The 26,782-nt window shown below is 38.2% G+C and overlaps 1 protein-coding gene across 2 annotated transcripts in view; it reads left to right on the forward strand.

Annotated features, from left to right (window-relative positions):
• LOC121896669 (NT-3 growth factor receptor-like) overlaps positions 1 to 26,782 on the forward strand; it is a 229,921-nt gene that overhangs the window by 90,436 nt on the left and 112,703 nt on the right. The window contains exons 9-11 of one of the 2 annotated variants that reach the window (XM_042410584.1): positions 455 to 472; positions 1,983 to 2,029; positions 4,992 to 5,094. In XM_042410584.1, the coding sequence (XP_042266518.1) occupies positions 455 to 472; positions 1,983 to 2,029; positions 4,992 to 5,094 (168 nt within the window). The remainder of the gene's footprint in view (positions 1 to 454; positions 473 to 1,982; positions 2,030 to 4,991; positions 5,095 to 26,782) is intronic. The other variant, XM_042410583.1, reaches the window with a different exon arrangement.

The following is a 26,782-nucleotide window of genomic DNA, read 5'->3' on the forward strand; positions in this document are numbered from 1 at the left end:
TGTCTGTTATACTAGACAACAATACTGTATATGTGGATGAGATAAATCATAGCTACATCTTATAATATCAGTGGTGAAAAGTAATTCAGTTACATTTACTAAAGTACTGTACATAAGCATAGTACTGAGTTACTTTAGTTGACTATTTTCCAATTTATTATGCTTTATACTTCTCCTCCTTAACATTTATTTGACAACTATATTTATTTTATTAATTAAGACTTTACATATAAAACTTAATAAAGTACTCATTGTTATAGATAAAACTATCCAACAGTATCTAAAATAATTCCGGTGAGTTCCACCTCCCACCTACAGCATTCTCAACATGCTGCTTACACATTAGCACACCATTTATAACAACCATTAATGTCATATATTATGTAACACTATATATTTATATTTAGTAATAAAATATTATGTAAGGGGTCATTCTACATGAGTACTTATTTAGCTGATGATATGTCCATGTGTAGTGTTTTTCCCCATATGTAATGCAGTATATATATTTTTTTACATTACACTATTGATACTTTTACTAAAAGCTGGAGTGCGGGACTTATATCTTTTCTTTCTGGCAGCGAGAGTAATGGGGGTTGCTCAGCTGTAATTGTCTAACACAGGCATGCAGCACGCTCACATACCTACCCTGAATAACAGGCATGCAGAGAAGGCCAGTAAAAATGGATATGTTTTGACAGTCCATCGGCCTAAAAACATATTTTTTGATAGTCCATCCACCCACCGGGATTTGTCCCAAAACAGTATGCCCGATGTTAAGTGCATCATTGGCCATAACCTACTGTTCTGGCTGTAAAACGGTGGATAAATTGTTTTAAATGTCACACAACCCCCGCAAAATGAAAAGAATTTGATTAGAATTTGATCCATTCGGTCATAACATTTGGAAAGTCTAGAAGAGCCGCACAATTAACAGCCAAACGGCCAGCATGGGAATGTCACCCCTGAACCCCGTTTCCTGTGAAACACAGCCAGATTTATCTGGCGGTGATAGGCTTAATCAGCATTGTTTGATCTCATTTAGCAGGAGCTTGAATTTACGTTCATTTATATGTAAAAGTTCTGCACTGCAGGTGTTGAGTACTCTTCCCACCACAGTATAATACATTACAATGCAAACTTAATACAGTACTACAAAAAGTTGAATCACACCCCTCTTTAACTTCAACGAGAGCTCGACTGTGGTATATTGATTACATAATTGTTGTATGGTAAATATGTTTACTTTTTGGACCTCTGTGAATATGATTAAGTTCAAGGGTTGTAAGTGGCGCATGTGCACTGAGCTGAGACAAGAAATATGGCCCAGTAAAATGAATGAACACCATTTATTTTATGATTTCATAATTTTCAAATCATTCCCCAGATGTTTCCTGGAAAGAACTGTGTAATTGGGTTGTGGTTGTAGTGTAGGCAAAATACAGACTGTGTCCAACTGGGAAACTTCCAATTAAGTAATTCCAATTAATTGCCAGTCCTCTAGTTAGTGCATAGCAGGTCAGCAGGCGGCAAAAATATGAAATTTGTGTACAAGTGTTCAATTAAACGACTAGGAAGAATATAGCCTACACTAATGAATAAATAATGAATTGATATTAACTTATGTTAAAAATGACCTTTTATTTTGAAGAAAGGTTACAGTATAATCTTCTCTAGGACAGGATTTATTGCAGAGCTGCTTAACTGGATTGTATTTGATTGTATAGTTCTTTATGATATTGCATCCACTCTCTGTCTATTTACTGACCTATAACACTTATAAAATTGTATGATATGTCTTTGACCTCCTATCTGTTGCTCATTGTTGATACTGTATGTTTATTATTGATGTGAGTAGCTCTGTACTTCAGGGTTATATGTCTGCAGACAGTTCCTGTTCGGCTTCCCTGTAGAAGTAGCAGGGCAGTAACTGTTGTGATTTTGAAATCCTGTCTGTATCTGCTTGTGTTTTTTTCTTTAAGTCACCCCGACTGCAGAGACTCACAAACCAGAGGATGAAACTTTTGGGGTGAGTTACTGAAATATTCAACGTGTTGAGTGCTTGGCTGAGACTTTGGATTGTGTGTCTTCCTTTTCCCCTGATTACCCAGGTAGAGAAACAAACTTCAAATGAGCCCAGACTGGAAAACTCATTATCTTGTCTTTTCTCATGGCTGGTTTAACTTTGACTTGGACCCAGTGTCTCCTTTTTCAGTCCTTGGTCTCGATTGAGTCCAGGTAGCTGGCAGCTCTCATAGTAAACTGGCCACTCTGCTGTCATTTCTTCAGTTATTGATTAGCAGATAAAACAAAATTTGCACAGGCTTGTGTTCTTTCCTATCACATTTATAACTCAGCGCAGACTTGGAATCGACTTAAATTGTGTTGACTACAGCCCTGTACAGACACCAGCATACAGAGAGCATATTAACCAGAGATTATGGAGTTTGGCCACTATTGGAATTAACCTTGACTAGCTACAGTTGACTGAATATACATGCGACAGTCATCATTTAAGCCAGCAAAAATGAAGGCTACATTTTGACTAATGTTAGTTGTCAAAATCTTTGGGTTCAAATGATAAGTCTGGTGACTATATTGTTTTCTTGCTGTTTCTTGCTCTGTGACACTCAGCCCCAAGTCCATTGGTTCCTACTGAAATCCTTAAAAACAGCTCACCAATATATATTTTAATTTTTAAAAAAGGCTTGATAATTTCCTGAAACAACTGGCCACTGTAGTTTTTAACAAACCTTACTCAAACAGGAGGAAATAGTGCATTTGTTAGGGACTATTTTCAGCAGCGGATTAATCCACATTTGGTGCTCTAGTGAGTATTTCTGACAGCAGGATGATGTGTGTGGGACTGAGTCAAAATAAACTACATTGTGTGTGTTCATAGTGATGAAGGAACATGTCACTCAGTGCAACAGTGTGACTCATTGATGTGTTTTAATAGTTTTTGGACAACAGTGGAGCTCTACAGCACAGATCAGGCTTTGATCCACATAGAATGTTAGTAGATCAATTGATTGTTGGTTTGGCTCTTCACATGAGATTTGTTGACAATAAGAAAAATATAAAATATTGCCAGCTTTGAAAATGCTTTGAAAACCTGTAATCTGAAGTCATAATTTTGATTTAAAAAATGATTTACTGTATAGCTGGAATCATAACACTGTGCGTGTCTTTTTCAGCAACTGTCATTAACACAATAATGTGTATAAATATCTAAAATTTCCTTCCAGTTTTCAACAAATACACAATAAAAAATAAATCACAATAAAAAGCATTAAAATGATTTCAATAGTATTACTGAGTTAGATTTTAGAATACAGTTGACAGCAGCAACTGTATGACTGTCTGTATACACAAAGTCATGTCTCTGGGAGAATCCATCAGCCTAATGACCATTATAAGTACCAGTGACGTGCAAAAAATATAAAGAAAAAAAACCACAACACAGAAGAAGAAAAAAAAAAGAAAAAAATGTAGTTTGAGAAATTGGAAGTGTTGAGAACAGAGGGTGCTATTTTAATCCAGCCTTTTCTCCTCCTCTATTCACTCTCAGCCGTTTCATTCTATCTGCTGAAATCCCCTGGTGGTTGGTGAGCCTGAGAGTCGGTTTGAAATGTAATTGAGTTCATCTTTTTCCTGTAATTGACTGGGAAAAGATAACTGTTGAGGCTGTGGTTCTTAAGGAGCAGAGTAGGTTAGTTTGTGTGTGTGCATTCTTCTTTTTATATGCCTGTGTTCAAGCTCTGTTTCTGTCTACATGTATATATGCCTGTATTCATGCATATGTAAATTCAAGTGTATATGTGCATGACACATACTGACAATGTCTTAATGTGATGTTGGATGTATGAAAACAGTTGACATATGGAAAAAAAGAAAAGACAGAAGACATTAAGACCCCCACTAGCAAGACTGCAATGTTTCATTACAGCATATCATTTGAAAATGTTGAACAGAACTAACAACATTCTGAGGATTACTTACCAGCTGTGGGGCTACAAAATGTAAAGTTTATCCTAATGGTGGTGCTAAAGCATTCATCCCCTCTGCAGCATAAACATGCCCATACATTGAACTATTTTTAATATAAGTGATGTGAACACTGTACACTAACCTTCCTTTCAGTTAAACTATTGTGTTGACAATTTGACGTGAGAGTGGAGCCACAGAAAAAGCTGAGTGTCCAAAATGGAAAGATTGCAGCCTCTAGACTAGGGATAATGAATTTATTATAGATTTATTTAAGATGATTCAGCATTGCAATCCCAACATTGTCAGACTAACCAGAGATATCATCTTTTTTATTTCATGCATTCTTCCTCCTTGTCAAAACCTGATGCCTTCATTACCCAGAATGCAACTTCACTCAATTCACTCGACTGTACAGATTCAGGTGTGTTATGCTAGTGGCGGCTAATGTAGCCTGGAGCTGCTAGCCTCATATAGAGATGAGGAGTGGGCTATAGACATCTGGTAATTTCACTTCTTTCAGATCATTTTCATTTTTAAACTTGTAGTCTTCAGCCCCAACTGATACTTACTCAAGTGACATCACTTGAGGCAGTTTATAAGGTTTCACACAGCCGCCTCTGGAGACATAAAAGCTTGATATTACTTTTTCACATATGCAGTAGTACTCCCCAACACCTGGAAACACACGCTGATATGTACAGTAGGAAGCGCCAGAGGAAAGGTTAGGGAGTCCCTAAATTTTTAGCTTTATTTTGGGGACCATAGCCATCCAGAGCAATCTCGTGGAAACCCAGTCCCATAGTTGTAGAAATATCTTACCCTGAACCACATGGGTCCTGACCACCAAATATCCTCAAACCAAAGGTCTGCACAGGTCCCAGCAGGGCAAAAAACAACATCCCTCCTTAAAACTTCAAGGTGGCTGTCCAATACTTCCTGTTACAGAAACTGTAACTGTGATGATTTGCCTAAAAATATTTTCTTCTTTTCCTCCTCTCCAGGTCTCCATAGCGGTTGGACTAGCAGGGTTTGCCTGTGTGATGCTGGTGGTTCTCTTTCTTCTTATCAACAAGTATGGACGACGCTCCAAGTTTGGCATGAAAGGTAGGAATCCCGAATATCTCTCCATCTGTTTGCTCTTTCTTTCTGATGGATTGCCACTTATTCAGTCGGGCTCACCGTGTGTGACTGAGGTTTTGAATGAAGCATTAAGGTGTGACTGTTACAGAGCTTTGTACTGGTGTTCATGGATGGATGTGGCTGAAGTCTGAAACTGTCAGCTATATAACATCTCTGTAGTATATGTGTAATCACTGTATACAATTCATACATAGTTTGGTGGCCTGAAGTGACAGAAGGATGTTAGAAAGAATGAGCAGTCATGGGCTTTCTGTAACGTTGACCCTCGTGGCTATATGAACATGGGGAGTATAATATGAGGACAGAAGAAGCCGATGAAAGATGAAGGGAAGAGAAGTTGTTGTGCGGAATTGTCTGAAAGGTTGTGTTTGGTAAGGGCGGTGTTTGACTGCTTTTTCTGTATTCATTCTGTCCGTCTGGCTTCCTTCCTTCCCTCTCTCCCTCCCTCCCAGCTGTCTTTCCCCCTCTCTTTCTCTTGATGTGTCTCCCACTTTTTGCCGTAGACATTTTCAGGAGTGATTGGCTTCTAAGTTGCAGCATCCTCACATCTGTCCAAGCTATCAGTGTGGAAGAAAAGAAAAAAAAAAACTGTTTTAAGGATGTGAGCTGAATGCAAGTCAATGTTGCTTCGATCACAGTGACATTTATTATCTACTGACCAATAACTTACACTCTATCAGAGACAAACACAAACACTGCTCTATACAAGGCCGCATACTAGAGTTTTGAAGCTGTTTTGGTGAGTTGGTGTTAATGTGACCTGAGTTTATTGATGAAGTAGTTGTTGATGTTCCCCTGTAAGAGAAAGCACTCAGGAAGAGAAATTAAATGACAGGATGAGATAATAATAGCTGCTCATAATTCCATTATTATATCAATACAATGTTATTAAGTTTTGATCCGGTTTTATCAAGGTAAGAAATTAATTTAATCGTTAAGAGTGACTACAGATAATAATTGTTGTTTTGAGAACAGTTTGTAATTTCAAAATAATTAAATAATTAAATCTTGATCTCAAGATAATGAATTAATGAAAATGACCAACTATGCCCTTGGCTTCCATTTTCACCAATCTAGAGTTTTCCCCCTAAAAATTGTTTTTGTCTGTACAACACTAACAAACAAGGTCTGTTGACTGATTTGCTGTATCACAAAAAAGGAATTTTCTCCTGCTTAAGAGCAGATATATTCACCAACATTGCAGTTTATCTATAGGAAAAGTAGACTGAGCACCTGGACTTGTAGCAGTACACATTCTCCTGTGAGTGGCTGTAGCAGCTCCAGTGGAGGATTAAAGCTGTACTATGCAGTCTCTCATGCTGGCGGCCCCAGCTGGCAGCAAGAGGTGAGTGTCTGCAGACTTTAAAACTCAGAGATGGTGAAAGTAAACTGCCCACAGCACGCTCGATGTTTACCAACCTGACTCCTCTGTGATGACTCATATTAGCGGATACAAAAGGGATGAGGGAGGGAAAAGATCCAGCACTGATGAATCAACTTTACCCTGGAAGGAGCAGACAGTTTGGATTTAGCTCTTCAGTTTGACTTTGTTGGAGTGGAAACTATTTCCCGTTATTGTTCATACTGACAAAATTTCATTTGGGGGAACTGACTACATTTCCAGTGTCTTATTTATTGGGGAGATAGTGCTCTTTTCTGTCACAGGACCTCTAATAAATTTCATTTTACATAAATGAAGTGGCATCTCATATAGACAAGAGTAACTTTATGATTTACACTTTTACTAAGTTCTAGCTTGAAAATGTATTAATTTAAACAGAAGGTGTGCACTCCGATAGAAGAAGGGGCCATTTGTTCTGAGCCTCAACTAGACATATCTATTGATGAATCTATACAGACTGGCTGATATTATAACCTGCATGTTGCAGGAATAATTACTTTTCATGTGTTTTAATTTCCTCGAAGCACCTGAAAGAGATGTTTTTGACCTTTGTGACACCTTTGTGACACCTTTTGTCATATTTGAAGATTAGAATGTCAGCTCTAAAAGCTCCGGGAGAGATTATTTGGAAGAAGATTTTTTTATGTTAGTAAGTAAATAGGACCTCTTATCAATCCAAACCAAAGGCATTTTATCTATGTTGTAAATTCTCAATGATGTCCAGGATGATATTTAAAACAGGCTTATATAAGAAATAGGACTTTTGTTCTAATTTCCCTTATTTTTAGTAGTTGTGTCATATTTTAGAAAGAAGCCTCGCTTGCACTCAGAACCTGAAACTAAAACCAAAAGGGCGGGTTTAATAGATGGTGTGGCAGGTATACTGAACATACTGAGAAGCTGATGAGGGGAGCTGGTGTGGAGGTGGGTGTGGAGGTAAGATGATGATAAGAAGTGGGAAACACTGAGGGCCACAGAGTAAAGGAACTGTCACTTTAGCCTTTCATTCAACTAAATTGCCCCACATGCAGCCCTGAAAAAGATTGTGATATCACAGCTCTGATGTGAACAAATACATTTTGATCAAAGCAATCACAAACTGTAAGCATCTTTTAGTGCCTTTTAAAAGCACTGGATAAATAAAATGTATTATTATTATTATTATTATTATGAAATGGTGTGAGTCATTGTATTGTCATTGTACAAAACAAGGTGATGTCATAAGCTGGAATAATGAGTTTTTTACCCAGCAATTATTTGTTTATGCCAACCTGCTTATTATTTAAATACTGGCTTTCTTGTGATAATTTACCGAGCTAAAAGTTAGAATTTGAGACCTGAACCTGACGCTATTCTTTCATTATATCTTCTTCAAAGACAAAGTTGTATGATTACTTTGGAAAGACTTTCTCCGACATAAAAAATAACTAATCTGACAACGGCAATAGACCAACACAGAATATGGCACAGCAGCACAAACATATAGCTTTATAACTTCTACGAGCTGATTAGCCACAGGTTAGGAGCAATAGACACACTGCAGTCAACTACCAGCATGTAACACTGCAGCATCTTAAAATAATAAATTACCTGGATGACCGGTTAGTAGATCAACTTTGTCTTTACCAATATCGGCCAGATGAACGTGGCTGTGAAACCCAAAACGTGTTTCCCAGCCGAACTTGTCAACAGTCCAAATTATGATCCAGAACAGAAGTTTGTACAGGCATCATCATGATACTCTTTAAGAGTCACGGTTTGTTCAGACAGAATGTGAAGCAAACTGAAGCGAATACACATCCGTGTGAGTTGAAAAAAATTTCATCTTGAGCAAAAAATTTGCACCTATCGTATTGTATTTATTGTTCTTCATGAACGTACAGAGATGTGGTGGAAGAAGTATTCAGATCCTTTACTTAAGTAAAAGTACCAGCAAGAAAAATCCTACTACAGTAAAAGTACATAAGTATTATGAGGTTGATCCCTCTGAGTGATATATTATTATATATGACATCATTAGATTATTAATACTGAAGCATCAGTGTTAGAGCAGCATGTTACTGTTGTAGCTGCCGACACGCCCCCTTATTGGATATCAGTCATTGATTGGACGCTGCAGCTGATCTGACTGATCTGATACATCACTGCAGTTTCATACCGAAGTGGAGACAGATTAAAGATTAAATTTAAGTGTATCATTCCCAAGTTTTATGTTTTATTTGTTTTCTGATTCATCATATAGTTAAAAATCTGTTAATTGTCGGTCTGATCAACAAAAGAACCATAAACAACTCTCTTCATTTATTAGATTTTTCTTTTCATGATCTGTTATTTCCCCCATTAACTGTTTCTTGATGACAGACAGACTCTTCCTGACTTTTTACCAAATAACTATTGTATCCATCATAACAATTAAACACATTTATATTTTACATCATTTATCGTCATTTCCATTCAGTCACATGTGACATGTGTCAGATTTGAGTTACATAATTTCCATTTTCTCTGAAACATTTAGCCAAATATATATTTTCCAATGTTCAGAAGACACTCTGATCATATTCTGGGTTATTGAATAATGAATTCACTATCAGGATTATCAAAAAAATACAGATGCAAATAATCAATAAATAGTATAAACGCATTCTGCGAGTAGAAATGGTTCCTGTGCCTCTGAGCAGGAGACAGGACACAGTATAAATGCAGAGTGCAGGTTTTTATTTAGGTGTTTGTTAAACATTTAACAGGCTGCAGAGAGGAAACAGCTGCTGGCAGTGATAACTGTGCACCTTTATTAGCGTCAGCACAGTGCACATGTGTGCAGACACAAACTCCATCAGAAGTTTCTACAGCTGTTAAAGCCGACTGACAGCTGATCCAGCTGTGATCAGCTGCCGTGGTCATCAGAAACCGACGACGCTTCATGTGACGCTTCACGTGACGCTTCATAAGAAAGGACATCTCATGTGTCTAAAAAAAATTTCCTCGTTTCCTCTCTCCTCGCTTGGTTTCCTTGTATCTCTCCATGCATCCACGGTGGGAGGGACTGAGACACAAGGAAAAGACGCAAGTGAGGGAAACATGGATGCAATTTAAGAGACTTGGGATGCACCCACAGTCAGTGCTTTGCAGCTAATGTACAGCCTGAAGCTTTACGCCGAAAAAACAGCTTGAGGGTCAGTATGCTGAACCCCAGTTCACATGCTTCAAAATATACTTTAAAGCCTTTTTAGTAGTTCTCTGCTTCACAGCATGTGTGTGCTAGCAGGTCTAACACATTGACTTGCACAGGATACATATACAGACACACACACACACACACACTCACACACACTCACACATACACCCCATGTCTTAAGGGCACAAACAGAAACACCATATCAACCATCTGTTAATTACATCCATCTGTTCATTTAGTGCTGTCTTACAGCCAACCCGCATTACTGCCTGTAGGGCACACATACACACACACACACACACACACACATACACACATTACACTGACATTTGACTCAAGGCACACAGAGATGAAGTGTGTTGATATGGAGTCTCAGGCACTCAAAACTGATGCTTTTTAAAGAACAAGGACCCAAGCAACATACTGATGATTCTATTAAGTCTCCTTAAGTCCTCCCCTTCATACACTCTGTCCCTTTGCTTTAGGGGGAAATTACATCTCTGTTTTCTCCTTAGAAGGAATAATGTCATCTTTATCACACTGTAATCTGCTTTTATATCCTTTTAATGTCCAGAAAGGACTGAGTGATATCTATCTGTCTGTCTGCCAGTGTCTGTCTCTCTTTCCATCTTTCTGTCTCTTTGAAGCTTTATTGACATGATAGTATCTGTCTTCTGGCGCTGAAGTGGAAGTGCATAACATGTAAGGCTCTGCCAGTACATCTGCACTCAACAATTTGCAAATATGATCTACCTTAAGTACTGTATATTTTGCATTGTAAAAATATGTATATATATATATATATAAAAATATGTAAAAATATGCCCTGTGTCTGATACCTTAGCTTCAGTTACAAGCAATCCTTGTTAGAAAAATGGTCAGTAACTTATTTATTGGGTGGCAGCATGAGGAGGGGTTGTCCATTAATCACATTGTTGACAGTTCTTTGTGCAAGACGTTGCACCCCAACATGGCTCCTGATGTTTCAGCCAATGCCTTGCATGGTAGCTTGCTGCCATCAGTACATGGGTGAATGGGTGAATGAGAGGCATAATGCTGGGAGCTCTGAATAGAAGCAATATATATAAATGCATTCTAGAAGAGCACTTTTCTCTTTGAGTTCATGGGGGATGATGGTATTGTTCCACTGCGCTCCACTTTTTCAAACTGGCGGGTCAATGGCCCTTTGGCCACTGCTGTCTTTACTAGAGCTCTTAACAGGTCCACTTGGTTTCCAGGTTTCTGAGACTTGATGAGAGTCGGTTCAGTCCAGTCAAGGCAAGTGGGTCTGTTCTATGGCCACAGGTGTGAAAGTGAAAGAACAATGACATGAAGCTGCTGGATAATTGGTGGTGCATCGTGTTGCCTAAGTCTATTAAGTTTGGGTCTGATTGTCCCCAGGTCCCTTTCCAATCAGGCCTCCCTTTTTTGAAAATTAATTCCTGCACATCAGGCCATTCTTGACTTCTCGTCAATGCTGGTTTAGGGCTACTAAAGTTGTATCCAGACCAAATCAGGCAGAGTGGCGAAAATGCCAATCTTCCTATTCATTTGAATGAGGGTAGTGCGTTTTGGCTGCGGGTGTTTTGGCCGCAGTGGCGCTGCAAAAGACTGTAGCCGGAAAGTTGAGCCAGAGTCAACTTTTGGAGAAACGCAACCCAACATCACTGCGGCTGGAGGCTGTGGTGGCCAATCACAGCCGGAGATCAGACTGATCAGAGCTGTAAACTCAGCCCCGAGAGAGGACAAAGACGTTACTAAGTGAGGGGAGGACATTGCTCTTTGTTTGATAACGTTAAAAGTAAAGTTAGACTTTGCTGACTGCTTCCCGACTCATTATAAAAAAGAGCAGCGAGTAAGAGAGCTGTGGTGTGGAGTGTGAATAAAGAGAGGGAGCGCTGGTAGTGAGAAAGCCAGTGAATCAGATCAATAAAAACTTTATTTTCTGATTGTTTCACAGCGTTTACATTCTAGAGCACAAATAAACACACCCACAACCCCACACACCTCCACTCAACCCTGCAGCGGTGCGCCGCACTGCCTGATTTGGTCCGAATACAGTTTTACTCTCTTCTCCCCAACCGCAACAGAGGCTGCATGACTGATTTGTGACTCCATGATTAGATTTGTAGAAATGACTATTGTCTTTTTGATGCCAAATCTTTGAACATGGTCCAGTTTTCATATGAAATCACTAATATCCAACTGCACACACACACACAGTCTTCATCCACGAAAGTACAAGTGATAACAGATGCAAATAATCAAACTCCAGCATTACATTCAGCTTGTTGCTATGACAACTCAAAGTCTCTTCAGAGTAGTCTGGCCAAATCTGGTGAAAAGGATGTGAAGGTTTTAGCCATCTTTTTAGATTCAACCAATGGCTGTGGGTCCAGTGCTCTACCACCAGTTAGAATTCTTCTTCTTCTTCTGCATTCTTCCCACTTTTGGTGCACTGTGAACAGTATTCATATGCTGAACAACTCTATGGCACCAGGTTTCCTGTTTGGTCATTTGATTAAACAAAACATTTAGGAATATGGTCCATGTAAGCACAGTATCAGCTGACATTATAAAGGTCTCAAAACTGGATTTTGACACAGGGCCCCTTTTCAAGACATATTCTCAAACAAAAGCTCAACATTTGAGGGAATATGCTCATCAACTTTTGACGGTGGAATGAAAAGATGGAAATCACATGAACTGTGTGTTGGATACAAAGCTGCAGTCAAGAATTGGTTAGCTTAGCTTAGCTTAGCATAAAGACTGGAAGCAGGGGGCAGAAGCTAGTCTTGAAAAAATTAACAAAATTCACCAACGTAGCACTTCTAAAGCTCACTAATGGAAATGTATTGTGTGTTTAATCTGTGAATACAAAAAAAGCAACAACAGTGAATCCATCCATACAGTGCTTCTGTGCAGCGTCCACAATAACAGTGATGGTTTCCAGATGAAGTCAGTGAGCGCAGGTTTTGGTTTTCATCTCTTTATAGGCATGATGATACTAAACCTGGCAGCCTCACTGCACCTGCCCGTTGTTGAAATAGTTCCAGCATGTAACTCAGCATTTTTACATTTCTATATACATATGGGTTAAACTAACAACATGTTAATAAAGATACAACACATTAATCAGTGAGCCTCAGAGGTGCTAAACTAGACTAACTGTGACTCACTCCAGCTCTGCACTCAACCCAAACCCACCAGACTGATGTTGATCCTCTCATTTGGCTCCCAAACTGTTCCTTTAATCATATGAACAAAAAACAACATGGGGCTTTGGGCTCTGGTGGGGGTCTTGGGCCCTGTGGCAGTTGCTCACTTTATGTTGTTGATAATCTAGCCTTGTTAAGATCAAACCTAAGACATAAATTGTAGGATGACTCTCCATTCAAGGGTTTTCTCTGATAATATAAAGCTGTGGAAAAGGCAGGAGAGGTGAGGTGATACTGAACCATCTGCTGCTGCTCCATTGACCCTATATACATTTACTGTGATACTGCAGTGTGCATTAGGTTTCACAGTGACACAAATTGATCCAGAAGTGACAGATGTTGTGTTTAAGCCACAGTATCCTGACACTGATGAGATGTTTAACTTGCATTATGATGTGTTTCTGTTTGTATCTATAAAGGGAGCAGAGGAAATATGAGAGACAGAGACACAGTTGTTGAATAGTTTCTGTGAGAGAAGGATTCATTTTGATACATTCGTTTACATCACAGTGCCATGCTATTAAAGCACCCTCTGAACTGAGTAGAGTTGAGTGGACTGAAGTGAATTGAATTACAGTTGTAGAAAGAGAAGAGGCATTAAAAGGTATAGGGGAAGGTGAAGAAAAGAATTCACAAAAAAAGAATTTTGTGGTCGGTCAAGGATGCAAGACAAGGATGCCTTTAGAGCGCACCTGCAGATCGTCTTACGGCTTGATGTGAATTACACAAACTGTCCTTTTTTTACATATTTATTCAAGTGTAACAGCACTTCAGCTTGAGTTACATAGTTTGGTCTTTTCTTGCAGAGACAGAGAGGTTTAGACCCTCACTGCCAGCCAGTGAAAGGTTGAAATGTTACAACTATTTTTCTTTCCTGTAGCAACTGTGTGAGCAGCTGGCCCGAGGCAAAACAGACTAGCTAAGGTTATAGCTAAAGGCAAGTTGGACTGGAAGAATACACCAGCGGCACTGAGGAGTCCATCATTAAAAAACATTCAAAAACTCTAAAAATCATCTAATGTGCAACCTGATTGGCTTTGTAGCCTTATAGATCTTGATTTTCTAACAAAAGCCTATAATTAGCCCTGTCTCTAATTAACACCAGGTCAGAAGCTTCTGTAAAGTATTAAAAGGATCATCAGACAACCTGATATGTATCCTGCAGGCAGAGGTGTTATTCAAACAGGCAACACACATAATGCAGAATAACTTCATATTAAGAGGTTAGGGAAGTATGCAAACATTGATACACATGATCATTTTACAATGTGAATAACTAGTATTAGATCAAACTTTCAGCAGACTTCTATGAAACATGGCTCTTTTGTCACAGAATCCACATTCTATAGATGCAATTTATCATTCTGATGTATGACCAGGGCCAGCACCAGTCTTTTTCAGGTTTTAAGTAGAATCATATCAATCTTCCGGGCCATGTTTTTTTCCCCAAAATTGTTCTTTGCACAGTGCAAGTGTAAGTCATCCACACTGAAACACTGTCGTTTAGTTCAAAGAAGCGAACAAAAAAAAAATCTTATTTCTTAATACGCTTACTTTGAGAATAAATACAGGAACTAAAAGGTAAAAGAAACACACAGAGACTTGGCCAAGTATCTACTCAGAATTGCAATGTTTCAACTTTGAAATGCAAGCAGGGACGCCACTTGAATAAAGGTTGACTTACAGTTGTGAGGTCAGGTGTTGTGGCAGCTACAGCAACCATCTGTGTACACTCCAAAGCTACGCTGCAGCCTCATCAAAAATGTCAGGGCTACAGCAGCTATAGAGATACCACGTGGCAATCACAACGACTGTGATTGGCTGTTTTGGTTATTGTTGATAGTGAAGGCAACGCTAAGGAACTTGAGCCTCATGTTCCCCTTTTCAGTAATACACATCTAGCGCAGCCATCTCCACTGCACAACTTCTGCACGACACATTCACCCCTCTCTATCATAGTGAATGAAATCATAAACACGATGTGCAGGAGTGTGTGTGAACCTCTCCTGCTGGCTCGCTATATTTCCCAATCACACACCTGCTTCAAACCATCCACCACATTCCCACACTGATAGAAACGTTGGTATCACCGTGTTCACCGTTGCCTGAGGTTTACATTTGCAGTCTTCAAAATATGAAGCGGTATCATCAGATATAGCGGAAAACCCCACATCTTGCTACTAATTTATGAAAGCAATGTGCGCGCTGACAGAAAAGTTGGAGAAAGGAACCGTCAGTACCGTTAGCAGGTGATGCTACTTGCAACTGACCTCTAGCTTCCCCTGGTTGAAGGCAGAACTGTTACTGAAGCCACAAGCTGTTTTATTTACAGGGACCATAGAGCGTTACTGAAAATGCCAAATTCAGACGATGACACTAACCCAGACACAGAGGTAAATAATATACAGTCAGCACATTCTAGAGGCTAAAAATGTATCCACAGTATCACTGCCCATGTTTACTACTGTTGGTGTGGCAGAAGACATACTTTCTGATGTATTACTATAATTTAGTATTTGAAATAAGAAATCAAGCAGTAATGTTTTGTTTATTTCTAGTCATACTTATTGAAAAGGTAAAAATATCTATTCGTAATCGCAGCTGAATCAAATCGACTTTGGATCACAGCGTATCATATATTTACAAATGTATCTGTATATTTTTTGTTTTTTTTTTATCACTGTGGAATATGTATCTAGATACGTATCAAATCACCTGAGAGATAGACACACCACTAATTACAGTATGAACAAAAAAGAGAAATCTTCATATTTACTCTTTGTCAGCCCTGGAGCAGAGGTCTTCGAAGAGAACCAAGTCAGGCCTGGTCTAAATGTGTGTACAGTCTTGTGGTATTCCCCTTTATATTTGTTTAAATTAGTTGATGAACTGTAAATAATAAATAACCTATGCAATTAGTTTATTTAATAGGTTTTAAACTTGTCAGTGTCAGATCAGGTCCAAACTTTTGGATGTGTGAGGACCTCTACCCTGTGGCCTTTAACCGCTTAGGTTACCTATCATTCTTTCTATTAGGTGATTCCTTGATCACACCTTCACAAGACCTCTGTCATTTATGGAATATACATAGTATTTTTGTGATGTGTCTTGTTGCAATGCATAATATTTGTTTCTTTTACAAATTTTATTTTCAGGAACATTTACATTTTCTACAAGGCTTTTCTCCTGCAGCACTACCCTCAGACCCCAGGGCCATAGCTACAGACCCACTAAGGTTAAGGTGTTTCGTGGGAATTTGGGGTTCTAGCAAAATGGACGAATTAGTATCTAGAGCCTTACATATTGGATATTCACATTTATTATGTATTCACAATTATATTTGACTACTGTATCTTTTGTAGCGCAATAAAGACAAAATAATATATTAAAAAAAACATATTTCATCCCCAGAATTATATTTCACCAGTGTGCATACAGCTTTGAAACCACATTTAGATCATTTCTCTTGTGCAGCAAAATGTAGTTAAAATATAGCCGAAGAGGTGAGTAAATAAATAAAATCACGCAAATGGACAGTTGTTTACGGTGTAGGAGGAGACTCTCCTGAACAAAAGTGGTGTAAACAGAAAAGAGGAGAAAGTGAATGCCTCTGAGCATTATTCCCTGTATGTCTCTCCTCACTCCTTCACTTTGTTATTTCTGACTCTCTCTTTCCCTCTCTGTCCCAGATCATACTGCCATCTGCTCTGGTGTTTTATTAAAAACCAAACAGCCTCCTCAGGGCCTGCTTTACTTATTCACATACAAAAACACTGACACACACACACTCACAAACACTGGCTCAGGCTGCATCTCCAATTTTTGAGTTCTTTGTCTGACAGCTCGGAGATTTGTTATTTTGTGTGTTGTGACTGTGTGAAGAAAACATCAGCATTTTATTCATTGTTTGTCTTCTTTCTGTCTTTAGATTCCCATATTTGATCGTTGTTCAATATTAGAACGAGAAAATCTATATGTGCAATAACATGGAGTCTCTACACTGCATTGTACTACATTATAAATGTCTCAAAAAACTTCAGTACAAAGTCAAGAGGTTGTGATATGTAGCACAACAAGCTAGTGAAGCTTGTAAGTAACTTGTAAGTATATCAGTTCATTGTCGGTTTGGCTCCAAATATGAGATTTATTTACAGTAAGAAAAATATAGAACATTACCATACATATCCTTTAATCAAAGTGGTGTGAGTGCCTAAAAAGAACCATAACAATTTTGTCATGTGCTAGTTGCTACAAGTGGATGTTGTAGGAAAACAAATAAAATGTGGTGTCTGTGAACATTTAGCATTTACATTCAGTATGAACATTTTGCAACTCTGAAGATACAAAGGAAAGTGATAGTGAGTGATGCATAAAAATAAGAAAGTGTTTCCTTATTATGTTGATAAAAACATCACCCTGGCAGCATTAAACTTCCCTCAAATCATGAAGAAGAGCAGAAAATAAAAAATCCAGCTCCAGGCACTCAAGCTAGGTTTGAACTCAAGGTAGGTTTTAAAAATCAATGGGCTAGAGTCATTAAAAAAGAATTTTTTAATAACTCTAGCCCATTGAAATAAAGGCCTTTTATTTTTCAAACCTACCTTAAATGCCTGGACCTGGATTTGGTCATAATTCTTCTACTCTTCTTTAGTATTATTCCCTGCCATGAGCACCGGTGGTTTGAGGGACACCAGCAGCGCTCCTGGTTCTTCTCTCTTTTCCTACAAATCATATTTGCTAATACAATTTAGCAGTATATCAATGTAATTTTAGGAGACAGGTTTGTAAACCATTATATATATATATATATATATATATATATATATATATAGACAACAGTATTAGTACAGCCTTTACAGAAAAAAACAAGTGTTAATTAGAGAATTATACAGCAAGAAGGACAGAACATTAGCTCCAGTTAAAGACTGAATAAAGTAGATTTTATTCTAAAGAATGCAACAATTACCTTTATTTGGCTGTAAAAATGTTCTGTTAACTATAACAAGTTTAAAAAAAAATATTCACAAAATTAAAAAAAAAAAAATAATGTCAAATAATTTCTTAATAAGTGTAAATTATTGTTTGATTGGTCTGGGATTGTATTATTATGAATATTAATATTATAATCATTATTATTATTATTATTATTATTATTATTATTAGTGGTAGTAGTAGTAGTAGTAGTAGTAGAAGTAGTAATAATAATAATAGTAATAATGATAATAATAATAAAAACTGGACTGTATATATTTAAATAGATGACATATGAACATATTTATGCTGTTTTGGCTATGCTGTTTCTGTTTAAGAGACACAGAAATTAAGGAAGTGAAATCGATACCAAAGAGGAGAACAAAAAACAAATAGAAATGAAGACAGGACAAGAAGCTGCTCCTCCACATGAGTCGCAGTGGATGAATGAAGGGATTTATCCTGTACACATTCCCTTAAGGAAGACTCTCCATGCTCTCTGTTCATTACCATTTAAATGGGACCATCAAACATATACATAATTACACTCTTAGCCTCTTTCCTTCTCTAATGTAGATTTAAATATTGCTTTGTTACACTATGGCAATGTAGCCCCTACACACACACACACACACACATACACATCCAGTATCTCCCAGTTCTCATTGGTTAACGCTCTCAGCAGTGAAAGCCTATGGGAAAAGGAACTGACTCATTACAATTAGAATAAAGAGTTATCATCTTTCCTCATGACTGGCTCATGAGAACATTAGCAGAGTTCAGAGAAAGGGAATATGGAATCATTTTGTCTTCAGTCTGGCTTTCTGGCACATACCACAGCCTTATAGAAATCCCACAGGGATTCTGTCCTTTTGATATAGGCCTCTGGCTAATAACTTTTGTAAATGAAAGGCAGCAAACACTGGATGTGACAGAGAATTTCTTGGCTTGGATCTACAGTGGAAGGCCTCTGGGAACGGTGCCTCCTTCAAAACAAATTACACAGTTTTGTTCCATGAAATATGGGCTATGGGACCAATCTGTATGTTAACAGTTTACATAGTTAAATGGCTACCTTCACTTTTGTAATTGTACTAAGTTAATAGCATCCCCAGATATTTTTGCAATTTTTTTTAAACAGTAGCTCAGTGTGGGACTATTTGGTTTCATCTGGTGACTCGTCCTTGTATTGTAATTTCTTCAGTAGCACCGGTGCCAGAGGAAGTCAGATCTCTTTTTTCCCTCAATTTAAAATGCTCTTTGAAAAACATTCTCAAGCTATTACTGAATAAAGCCTGTTTGTTTTATTTATGACTGGCTCAAACCAGAGTAAATGTTAATCAGAATCAGAAACAGGTTTATTGCCAAGTAGGTTTGCACATACAAGGAATTATGGTCAAAGTTACATCGACACTAAGTGAGTTTTCTGATGTCACTTTAAAAGATGTCTTAGAAAAATGTCTTTGGTCCTTTCAGAAATGTAACCTACCTCCAGCCGATACGAGGGCCCCCATTCTGGAGCATTGCCTAATTCACAGATACATAATAATGTCATGCAATCCCCTCTTCTGTGCACTATTATATAATAAAATCTGAACCACTTAAAGCAGAATATGTATGTGAATGATATCTGCAGACAGACTCTTTCTTTGTGGCCATTTCCTTCTATTCGTGCTGTTCTGAATGAAAAATGTATCTGCACACTCAAATCTGTGCAAGAATCTTTTTAATTAGAGCTTTCGATCAGAGACCTTCTTCAAAGCATAAACATGTAGCAAGTGAATGCAGCAGTATAAAGGGCTGAGAGAACATCACTTGATTAGCCTTAATGCTGAACACTTCTGTTGAACTTGTGTGGCTAAATATCAAGGGAACTGTAGTCCTTTATACAGTGGACTACAAATTAGTCACAGTGTCTATAGAGACGGTCAAGACACAATAAGCACATCGAATTTACAAAATTTACAATATACACAACACAATAAAATAAGCAACAATAGAGATAAATGCTATGTAAACATCAGGCTACAACCATCATATAACATAGAACATACTGAATCTATTATATTTTATTCATAGCAAAACACTCATGTCAAAATCCTCATTTACACCCATTTATGTCAATCAGTTGAACTTGTGTTGCTAAACATCAAGGGAATTGTAGAAAACATTCCCCCTCATGTAAGATTCTGGACCCCAAGCAGATTATCCCAAGCGGAGTTCTGGATTTCTTTGAACAGACAGCTGAGAGCACAGATGCAGTCATAGACAACCTACAACAGAAGCTAACAAAACAAAAACTCAGCATTCATAATGTCTTGGCCTTCTCGGGTAACAATGCACCTGGCAAAAAGCGCTTCCTTTACCATAACCTGTGACAACACAACAGCAAGATCTTGCCCGTAAACTGCTCTGCCCACATAATCCACAATGCAGTAAAACATGCCCAGCAATGCAAAAACACTCATGTTGACATGTTGGTTGAGTAATAAACAGACTTTTCAACACCTGGCCAGTGTAGATTATCAGGACCAAAAATCAAGACTTCAATTTTATCTGCATCTAACCACAGAAAATTATTTGCCATCCAATTTCTAATTCCATTTAAAACAGTTGTTCAGAACAGAGAGTTTGTGAAGCTCATTAGGTTTAAATGAAAAATACAACTGGATGCAACAGTCTGTAAATGATTATCCATAACATAAAATTCAGAACAGTAAAACACATGAAAGCCAACACTCAAAACTCTACTCATTTCATCAGTGTGGTACCTATCACATCCGTCTGCGTGATGCGTATGTCAGATCACTCCTTCTCCGTGGCTGCCTACAGCTACGCTTCCGCTGTCCTCACAACTGGGGCTTCTGCTATCTTCATCTGCACTAGAAAACAAAAAGTGGAGGAGAGCATGCATGTGTGTGACTTTGTGGCTATAACAATGCTGTTAATGTTCTTTTTTAATATGGAAACTGACATTTTTGCCTACAATGTTACTTCCACCAAGATGATCTCTCCTTTTTCACAATTTTGGTTCAGTATGTTCTATGTTATATGATGGTTGTAGCCTGATGTTTACATAGCATTTATCTCTACTGTTGCTTATTTTATTGTGTTGTGTATATTGTAAATTTTGTAAATTCGATGTGCTTATTGTGTCTTGACCGTCTCTATAGACACTGTGACTAATTTGTAGTCCACTATATAAAGGACTACAGTTTCCTTGATATTTAGCCACACAAGTTCAACAGAAGTGTTCAGCATTAAGGCTAATCAAGTGATGTTCTCTCAGCCCTTTATACTGCTGCATTCACTTGCTACATGTTTATGCTTTGAAGAAGGTCTCTGACCGAAAGCTCTAATTAAAAAGATTCTTGCACAGATTTGAGTGTGCAGATGCTTTTTTCATTCAGGTTGATTTTTTAGGTCCAGCACCTCAGCTAAGTCGGGTGAGCGGTGTATTTTTCTCTATTTTTGATTTCATCCATGCTATACTGAAAAATTAAAACTCTCACTCATCAAACATTCACTGCACTTCCTCTCATTACTGGCCTGGCCTAGATGGAGAGAGAGGCAGCGCTGGACTGGTAATCTGGCATACCTGGCATTTTCCCGGTGGACCAATGTACCTTGCGGCGATATATTTTGAATTTTGAATTTTTAATATAAAAAAAATGTTTTTTCTTATTGCTAATAATAATGCCCATAATGCAGAGGCAGCAGTTCATTGGTTCATTTTCTATAATATTCTATTGCTGGCTATATCACATCTCTTACTGTGCTGGCCCCACCACTTCCCCTCTGTCCTCTATGTTTCTTGTGTCAGATATGTGGATGGGAGGGCATCTGTCAAAATGGATGAGCATAAACAAAAAAATGAATTGCGGAGAACTTGCAGGCCAAAAAAAAAATGAAGAATCTAAAGGTGGATGCTGCCACATGTAAAAAAAAAAATCACAGATATGTTTGCTACAGGAGCTGCAGCATTATCTTCAACCCACCATTATGCAGCAACAGGTGGAAGGAGGAGAGGAGGCTGGCCATTGCCACTGCCAGGCAGAGGAGCAGGAAGAGGAGCAGGCAAGTGACAGGGAAGCCGAGGAACAGGAGTGTAGTTAAAGCAGAAAGCAGTGAGTAGCATGCAGGGAAACAGACTCTCAGAGAGGTAGAGCGTTTGCCATGCCATGATGACGATGATGAATGATGATTAATTCAATTAATGAAGATGATAATAAGACAACATAACATAATTGTAAAGCTTTCAAAAAGTGAGACCATCAGCTACTGCTGGTGCTCACTCAATCAGTCAATGCCAAATAGCGTAGCATTAGCTATTTGGCATTGTTTTTGCAGCCTAATGTAGTTACCTAATGATATTATTGAACTGTTCAATTACATGAGTGAAAGAAGATGAAGAATCTATGTTTAAATTAATTTCGATGGGAATAAGTTATTCTAGCTTTAAGGTGTCCTGTAGACAACTTAAATATAGATGGTTGCATATTGATTAGTATTTAAGTTAGCTATGTTCCCTTTATTAATATAGAAATGATATTTATGATTCAATATATTTTATTGCACTAGTGTTACCATGATAATGCAAGTATGTAAGAAACCATTTAATAATAGATAATATTGGTATTTGACTTGAAACTTTCTTAAATGGACCCATAGTTCAGTGTTGTTCCAGCTCATTTGAAATTTTATTTTGAAAAAGGTCCAATAGGTTGCAATATTGTCTTAAAATGAATGAAAAAAAAAGAATGAATGAATGAAAATGAAAGAAATTAAATGTGTGTGTGTGTAAGCTGTAGTTTCCATGACTTTCTGTCATTGTGAAGGGTTAGAAAATGGTTAAAGGTTTGGCCAAAGTACTAGTATAATAAAAGAAGATTCCCTAGCATCCATTTGTGGACAAATGGACAAAATATTCCAGATGTACAGGATGAGTTACATATGTTCATAACTGACTGTGAATATTTGATAGAATTATAGCAAAAATGTGTCTGGATTTGTCCATATTGACATTAGTTACATAACTGCAGCTGTAACATACAATGAACAGAACTCATCTGCTTCAGGCTGTGTTTCACTGCAGGTAGCTGGAGTGTTTGATATGATGTTAGATGTTGCTTGACCTGCAGCTGTATTCAAACATACAGAACATCCAGACTGTTACACCACTGAGCTAAGTCCTTTGTGTCATTCTACTGCATATAAAGTAGCACTGTACAAATAAACTTTATTTAATTTGACTAAGGCCTACATTTAATCAGTAACAAGGTGTAACTGTAACATATACAATAATAATAATGTCATAATAACAGTGTATCATCAGTTACACAGAGACCCCAAATAACAGGTTGAACTAATCTGCTTCAGAGAGTGGTGTAGATGGGAGATCAGATGTAACTTCTCCAGAAGCAGGGGGCTACTGCAAATATTTCCTGAGTGCATCTGGACAGTTATAGAGTAGATATTAAGCCGTATTCAGACCAAATCAGGCGGTGCGGGGAAAACGCCAACTCTCCCATTCATTTGAATGGCGGTAGTGCATTTCATCTGCGGGCGTTTTGGCTGCTGTGGTGCCACACCAGACTGCAGCCGGAAAGTTAAGCCAGAGTCAACTTTTGGAGAAACGCAACCTGACATCACTGCGGCTGAAGGCTGCGGTGGCCAATCACAGCTGGAGATCAGACTGATCAGAGCCGTAAACTCCATGAGGGAGTAAAAAGATGTTACTAGTGGGAGGGGAGGCCATTTCTCTGCGTTTTATAACGATAGAAATAAAATTAGACTTTGCTGTTGGCTTCCCAACTCATTTTAAAAAAGACGAGAGAAAGCAAGCAAGAGCGTGAGAGATAGAGCAGCAGTGGTTGAGCAAGCTAGAGAGTGAATGAAGAGAGAGAGCGCTGGTAGCGAGAAAGCCGGTGAATCAGATCGATAAAACGTTATTTTCTGATTGTGCGGTTACGTTCCAGAGCACAAATAAACACACCCACAACCCCACACAACTCCACTCGACCCTGCAGCTGAATGCCACACCGCCTGATTTGGTCTGAATACGGCCTGCAGAGTAGGACAAATAACTGCTGCAGCCTGTTGCACCAGCTGTGTGTAAGTTCAAACTTAGTTATAACATAAAACATTACTACGTTGTGATTTATGCATTAGTAAAACAAACGCTTGCACCACGGAGATAAGTTACTACATAACTTTAACAACTAAATATTTACACACATGTCTCTAGGGCGGGTGTCAATCATAAAATGTCAAAGAACTCACCGATGATAAAACAGCAGTTTTTCAGTCACACAACATCATTTTTTCATTAATTGCTGCCATGTTACAACACAATAATCCAGTAGAGACCTAATTTATTATATGATATTTCAATATCAATCTAACGTTAGCTTACTACGATGTGCTATGATGCCAAGTGGCTCGTGCCAGGGTACACATACTTGGTGCAAATCAGTGCAGAAATCTATTTTTTTTATGGATATAGCATTAGCTATTATCACTGATGTTGGTCAGTGAAATTTCAGCACAATGTTTTACGTTCTAGGAAGGAACAGTTATCCAGAAAGTTTTCTTCCTTGCGCACTTGAAGGTTTGGACTTTTACATTATGAAATAAAATGTGAATATCTGCCTCTTGACATCTCCTCACAGACATTGTCTGTCTGTGATGCATCATCCCTGTTTTTCAGTGCTCACAGTGCAGGCGCAGAGCAGATGAAACACTGTGAGGAACAGGTGTGCAAAATATTTTTCTGTCTTTATTTGTTCATTTTTTATCTCAAGGCAGAAAATGGGGAAACACGCCCACCAGTGATTTTTAAAAAAAAAATGTATTTTATTATTTTATAATATATTATTTTTTTCTTTGAGGGTGACCAGTGCCCATCAGACAAGGTGGCACCCTAGCCAAACGCCTATATGGCCTTGTGCTTTAGCCAGCCCCACCCAAATTGTAATCATCTCTCCCTCTCTCCTTATGTAATAGTTTAGTCAAGCCTGGTTGTTGAGGTAACAGTGGAGGAGAGAGACAGGTAGGAACAAGAAGCTGTAGACTACTTTGCCTGTCCTAAGCCGGCTATGATGCAGGTGTTTCTAAATCACTACCCCAAACAAGATGCTAAAAACCCTGTGGTGAAGAAGATGTTCACCGATAGAGATGGCAGAAGTGGAGAGTGGCTGACATATTGTAATGTTTTCAGCAAGGCTCTAGTATTATCATGACTGGAATGTCAGACTTGAGAAATGTGCACCAGAGAAGAGCATGAAAAAAGTGCAGCACACAGAAATTGTGCGGAAGCTTATTTTTAAAAAAATTTTTTTAAAACCCTCTGCACATAAAATGGTCATTTCAACACACGATGCCTTCGAACAGAAGGAGAGAAAAAGGAAGAGGAAATGAAAATCGTCAACAAAAACTGTGCCTCCTGCAAATAATGCCCACTGAGATTCAACATGCTCACTGATACAAATCACCTGCATGGACTTGTGTGCAAGTTCTTGGAAGTGGACTACTGTGGAAACTGCTGTTATAATTAGGTGAGATGAAATTATTGATATTATTATAATATCGGAATAATATTATAATATTATATATATATACATTCATAATAATGTAGCTAATGTGATTATGTGACACCCCACCCTCCTTCGCTCTCTTGCTCTCTCTCTCTCCCTCCCTCTATCATTCTCACCTTTCTCTCTCTGTCTCCCCCCCTCCACTCTTATGAATGGGGGAAATGAGTCCTTTGCACCAGATGTCAGGAAAACATCCTGACTGTAATACAATATTGAACAACTTCAGTCTTCTCATCTCTCTCTCTCTCTTTCTCTCCATCTTTCAGAATCCCCTCACTTTTGTGGTTCATTGTTGTTCAAGGGATTGACAGGGCAAGGCAGCCTTTTGACTGCGTGAGTATACAATCTATACAACGGCTTTTCCTTCTGACGCTGTATTATGTCTCACGTCTCTCTCTCTCTCCCTCCTGCAGGCTACTTCGTCTACTGTACTTATGAATTATCTGTATTAAAATGATACTTCAACTTCTAGCAGAGCTTATTTTATTTATTTTATGTAAGACTTTTACTCTTTGCATTTTAATGGAAAAACTTTGTACAGTGAATTTAAGATTGTACACTTGTAAACTTAAATTTTATTAAATAATTTGAAATGATACTTCAACTTCTACCAGAGCTTTTTCTTTGACAATTACTTGTACTCCTACTTGAGTATGGATATTGTGTACTCTACAGCCACCTCTGATCACCAGGGAGTCAGCCAAGAGTGAGTGAGCACACTGGTGCACTTGCACTGGTATCATTTGTCTACGGCACTTAATACTTAGCTTTGTAGTGGTTTGGCGGAATAGTAGAGTGAGTATATTTAAGGGTTTGAGTGGATTGTGGAGGCCAGTCTGGGGCAAAAATGGGGAGGGATGGGCAGAAAAAGGAGGGATAGTAAATACTGTGAGGATGAAAGCTGTTTCCTCTGTGCATTTGGCAAGGAATTATTCAAAGCATTTATCAAACAGAGTTACAATGAGCTTCACAAGTCAAGATAAAAATGTGAAGAGTGCTAACTACAGATGAAAAGAGAACTGAAATCAAAAGGAGAAAATGAACAGAACGACTAACAAAACAGATTACATAGTAAAATCACATCAGTAGAGTGTGTTTTGACAGAGAACACCGAGCAGTAGCAGCTTTTAAGTTTCATCAGTGTGTGTACAAATCACAACACTAATTATAGACAGCAGGGCTTTAAGGTTAGACTTTGGAAGGATGGAGGTGATGCCTCAGGATGCAGGGCTACTCTTAGCCTGTTAAGGGGATAAAGTTACCAAGTACAGTCTCGACCTGCTCTATG

The sequence above is a fragment of the Thunnus maccoyii genome, chromosome 5, assembly GCF_910596095.1.
Source record: "Thunnus maccoyii chromosome 5, fThuMac1.1, whole genome shotgun sequence".
Taxonomy (NCBI): domain Eukaryota; kingdom Metazoa; phylum Chordata; class Actinopteri; order Scombriformes; family Scombridae; genus Thunnus; species Thunnus maccoyii.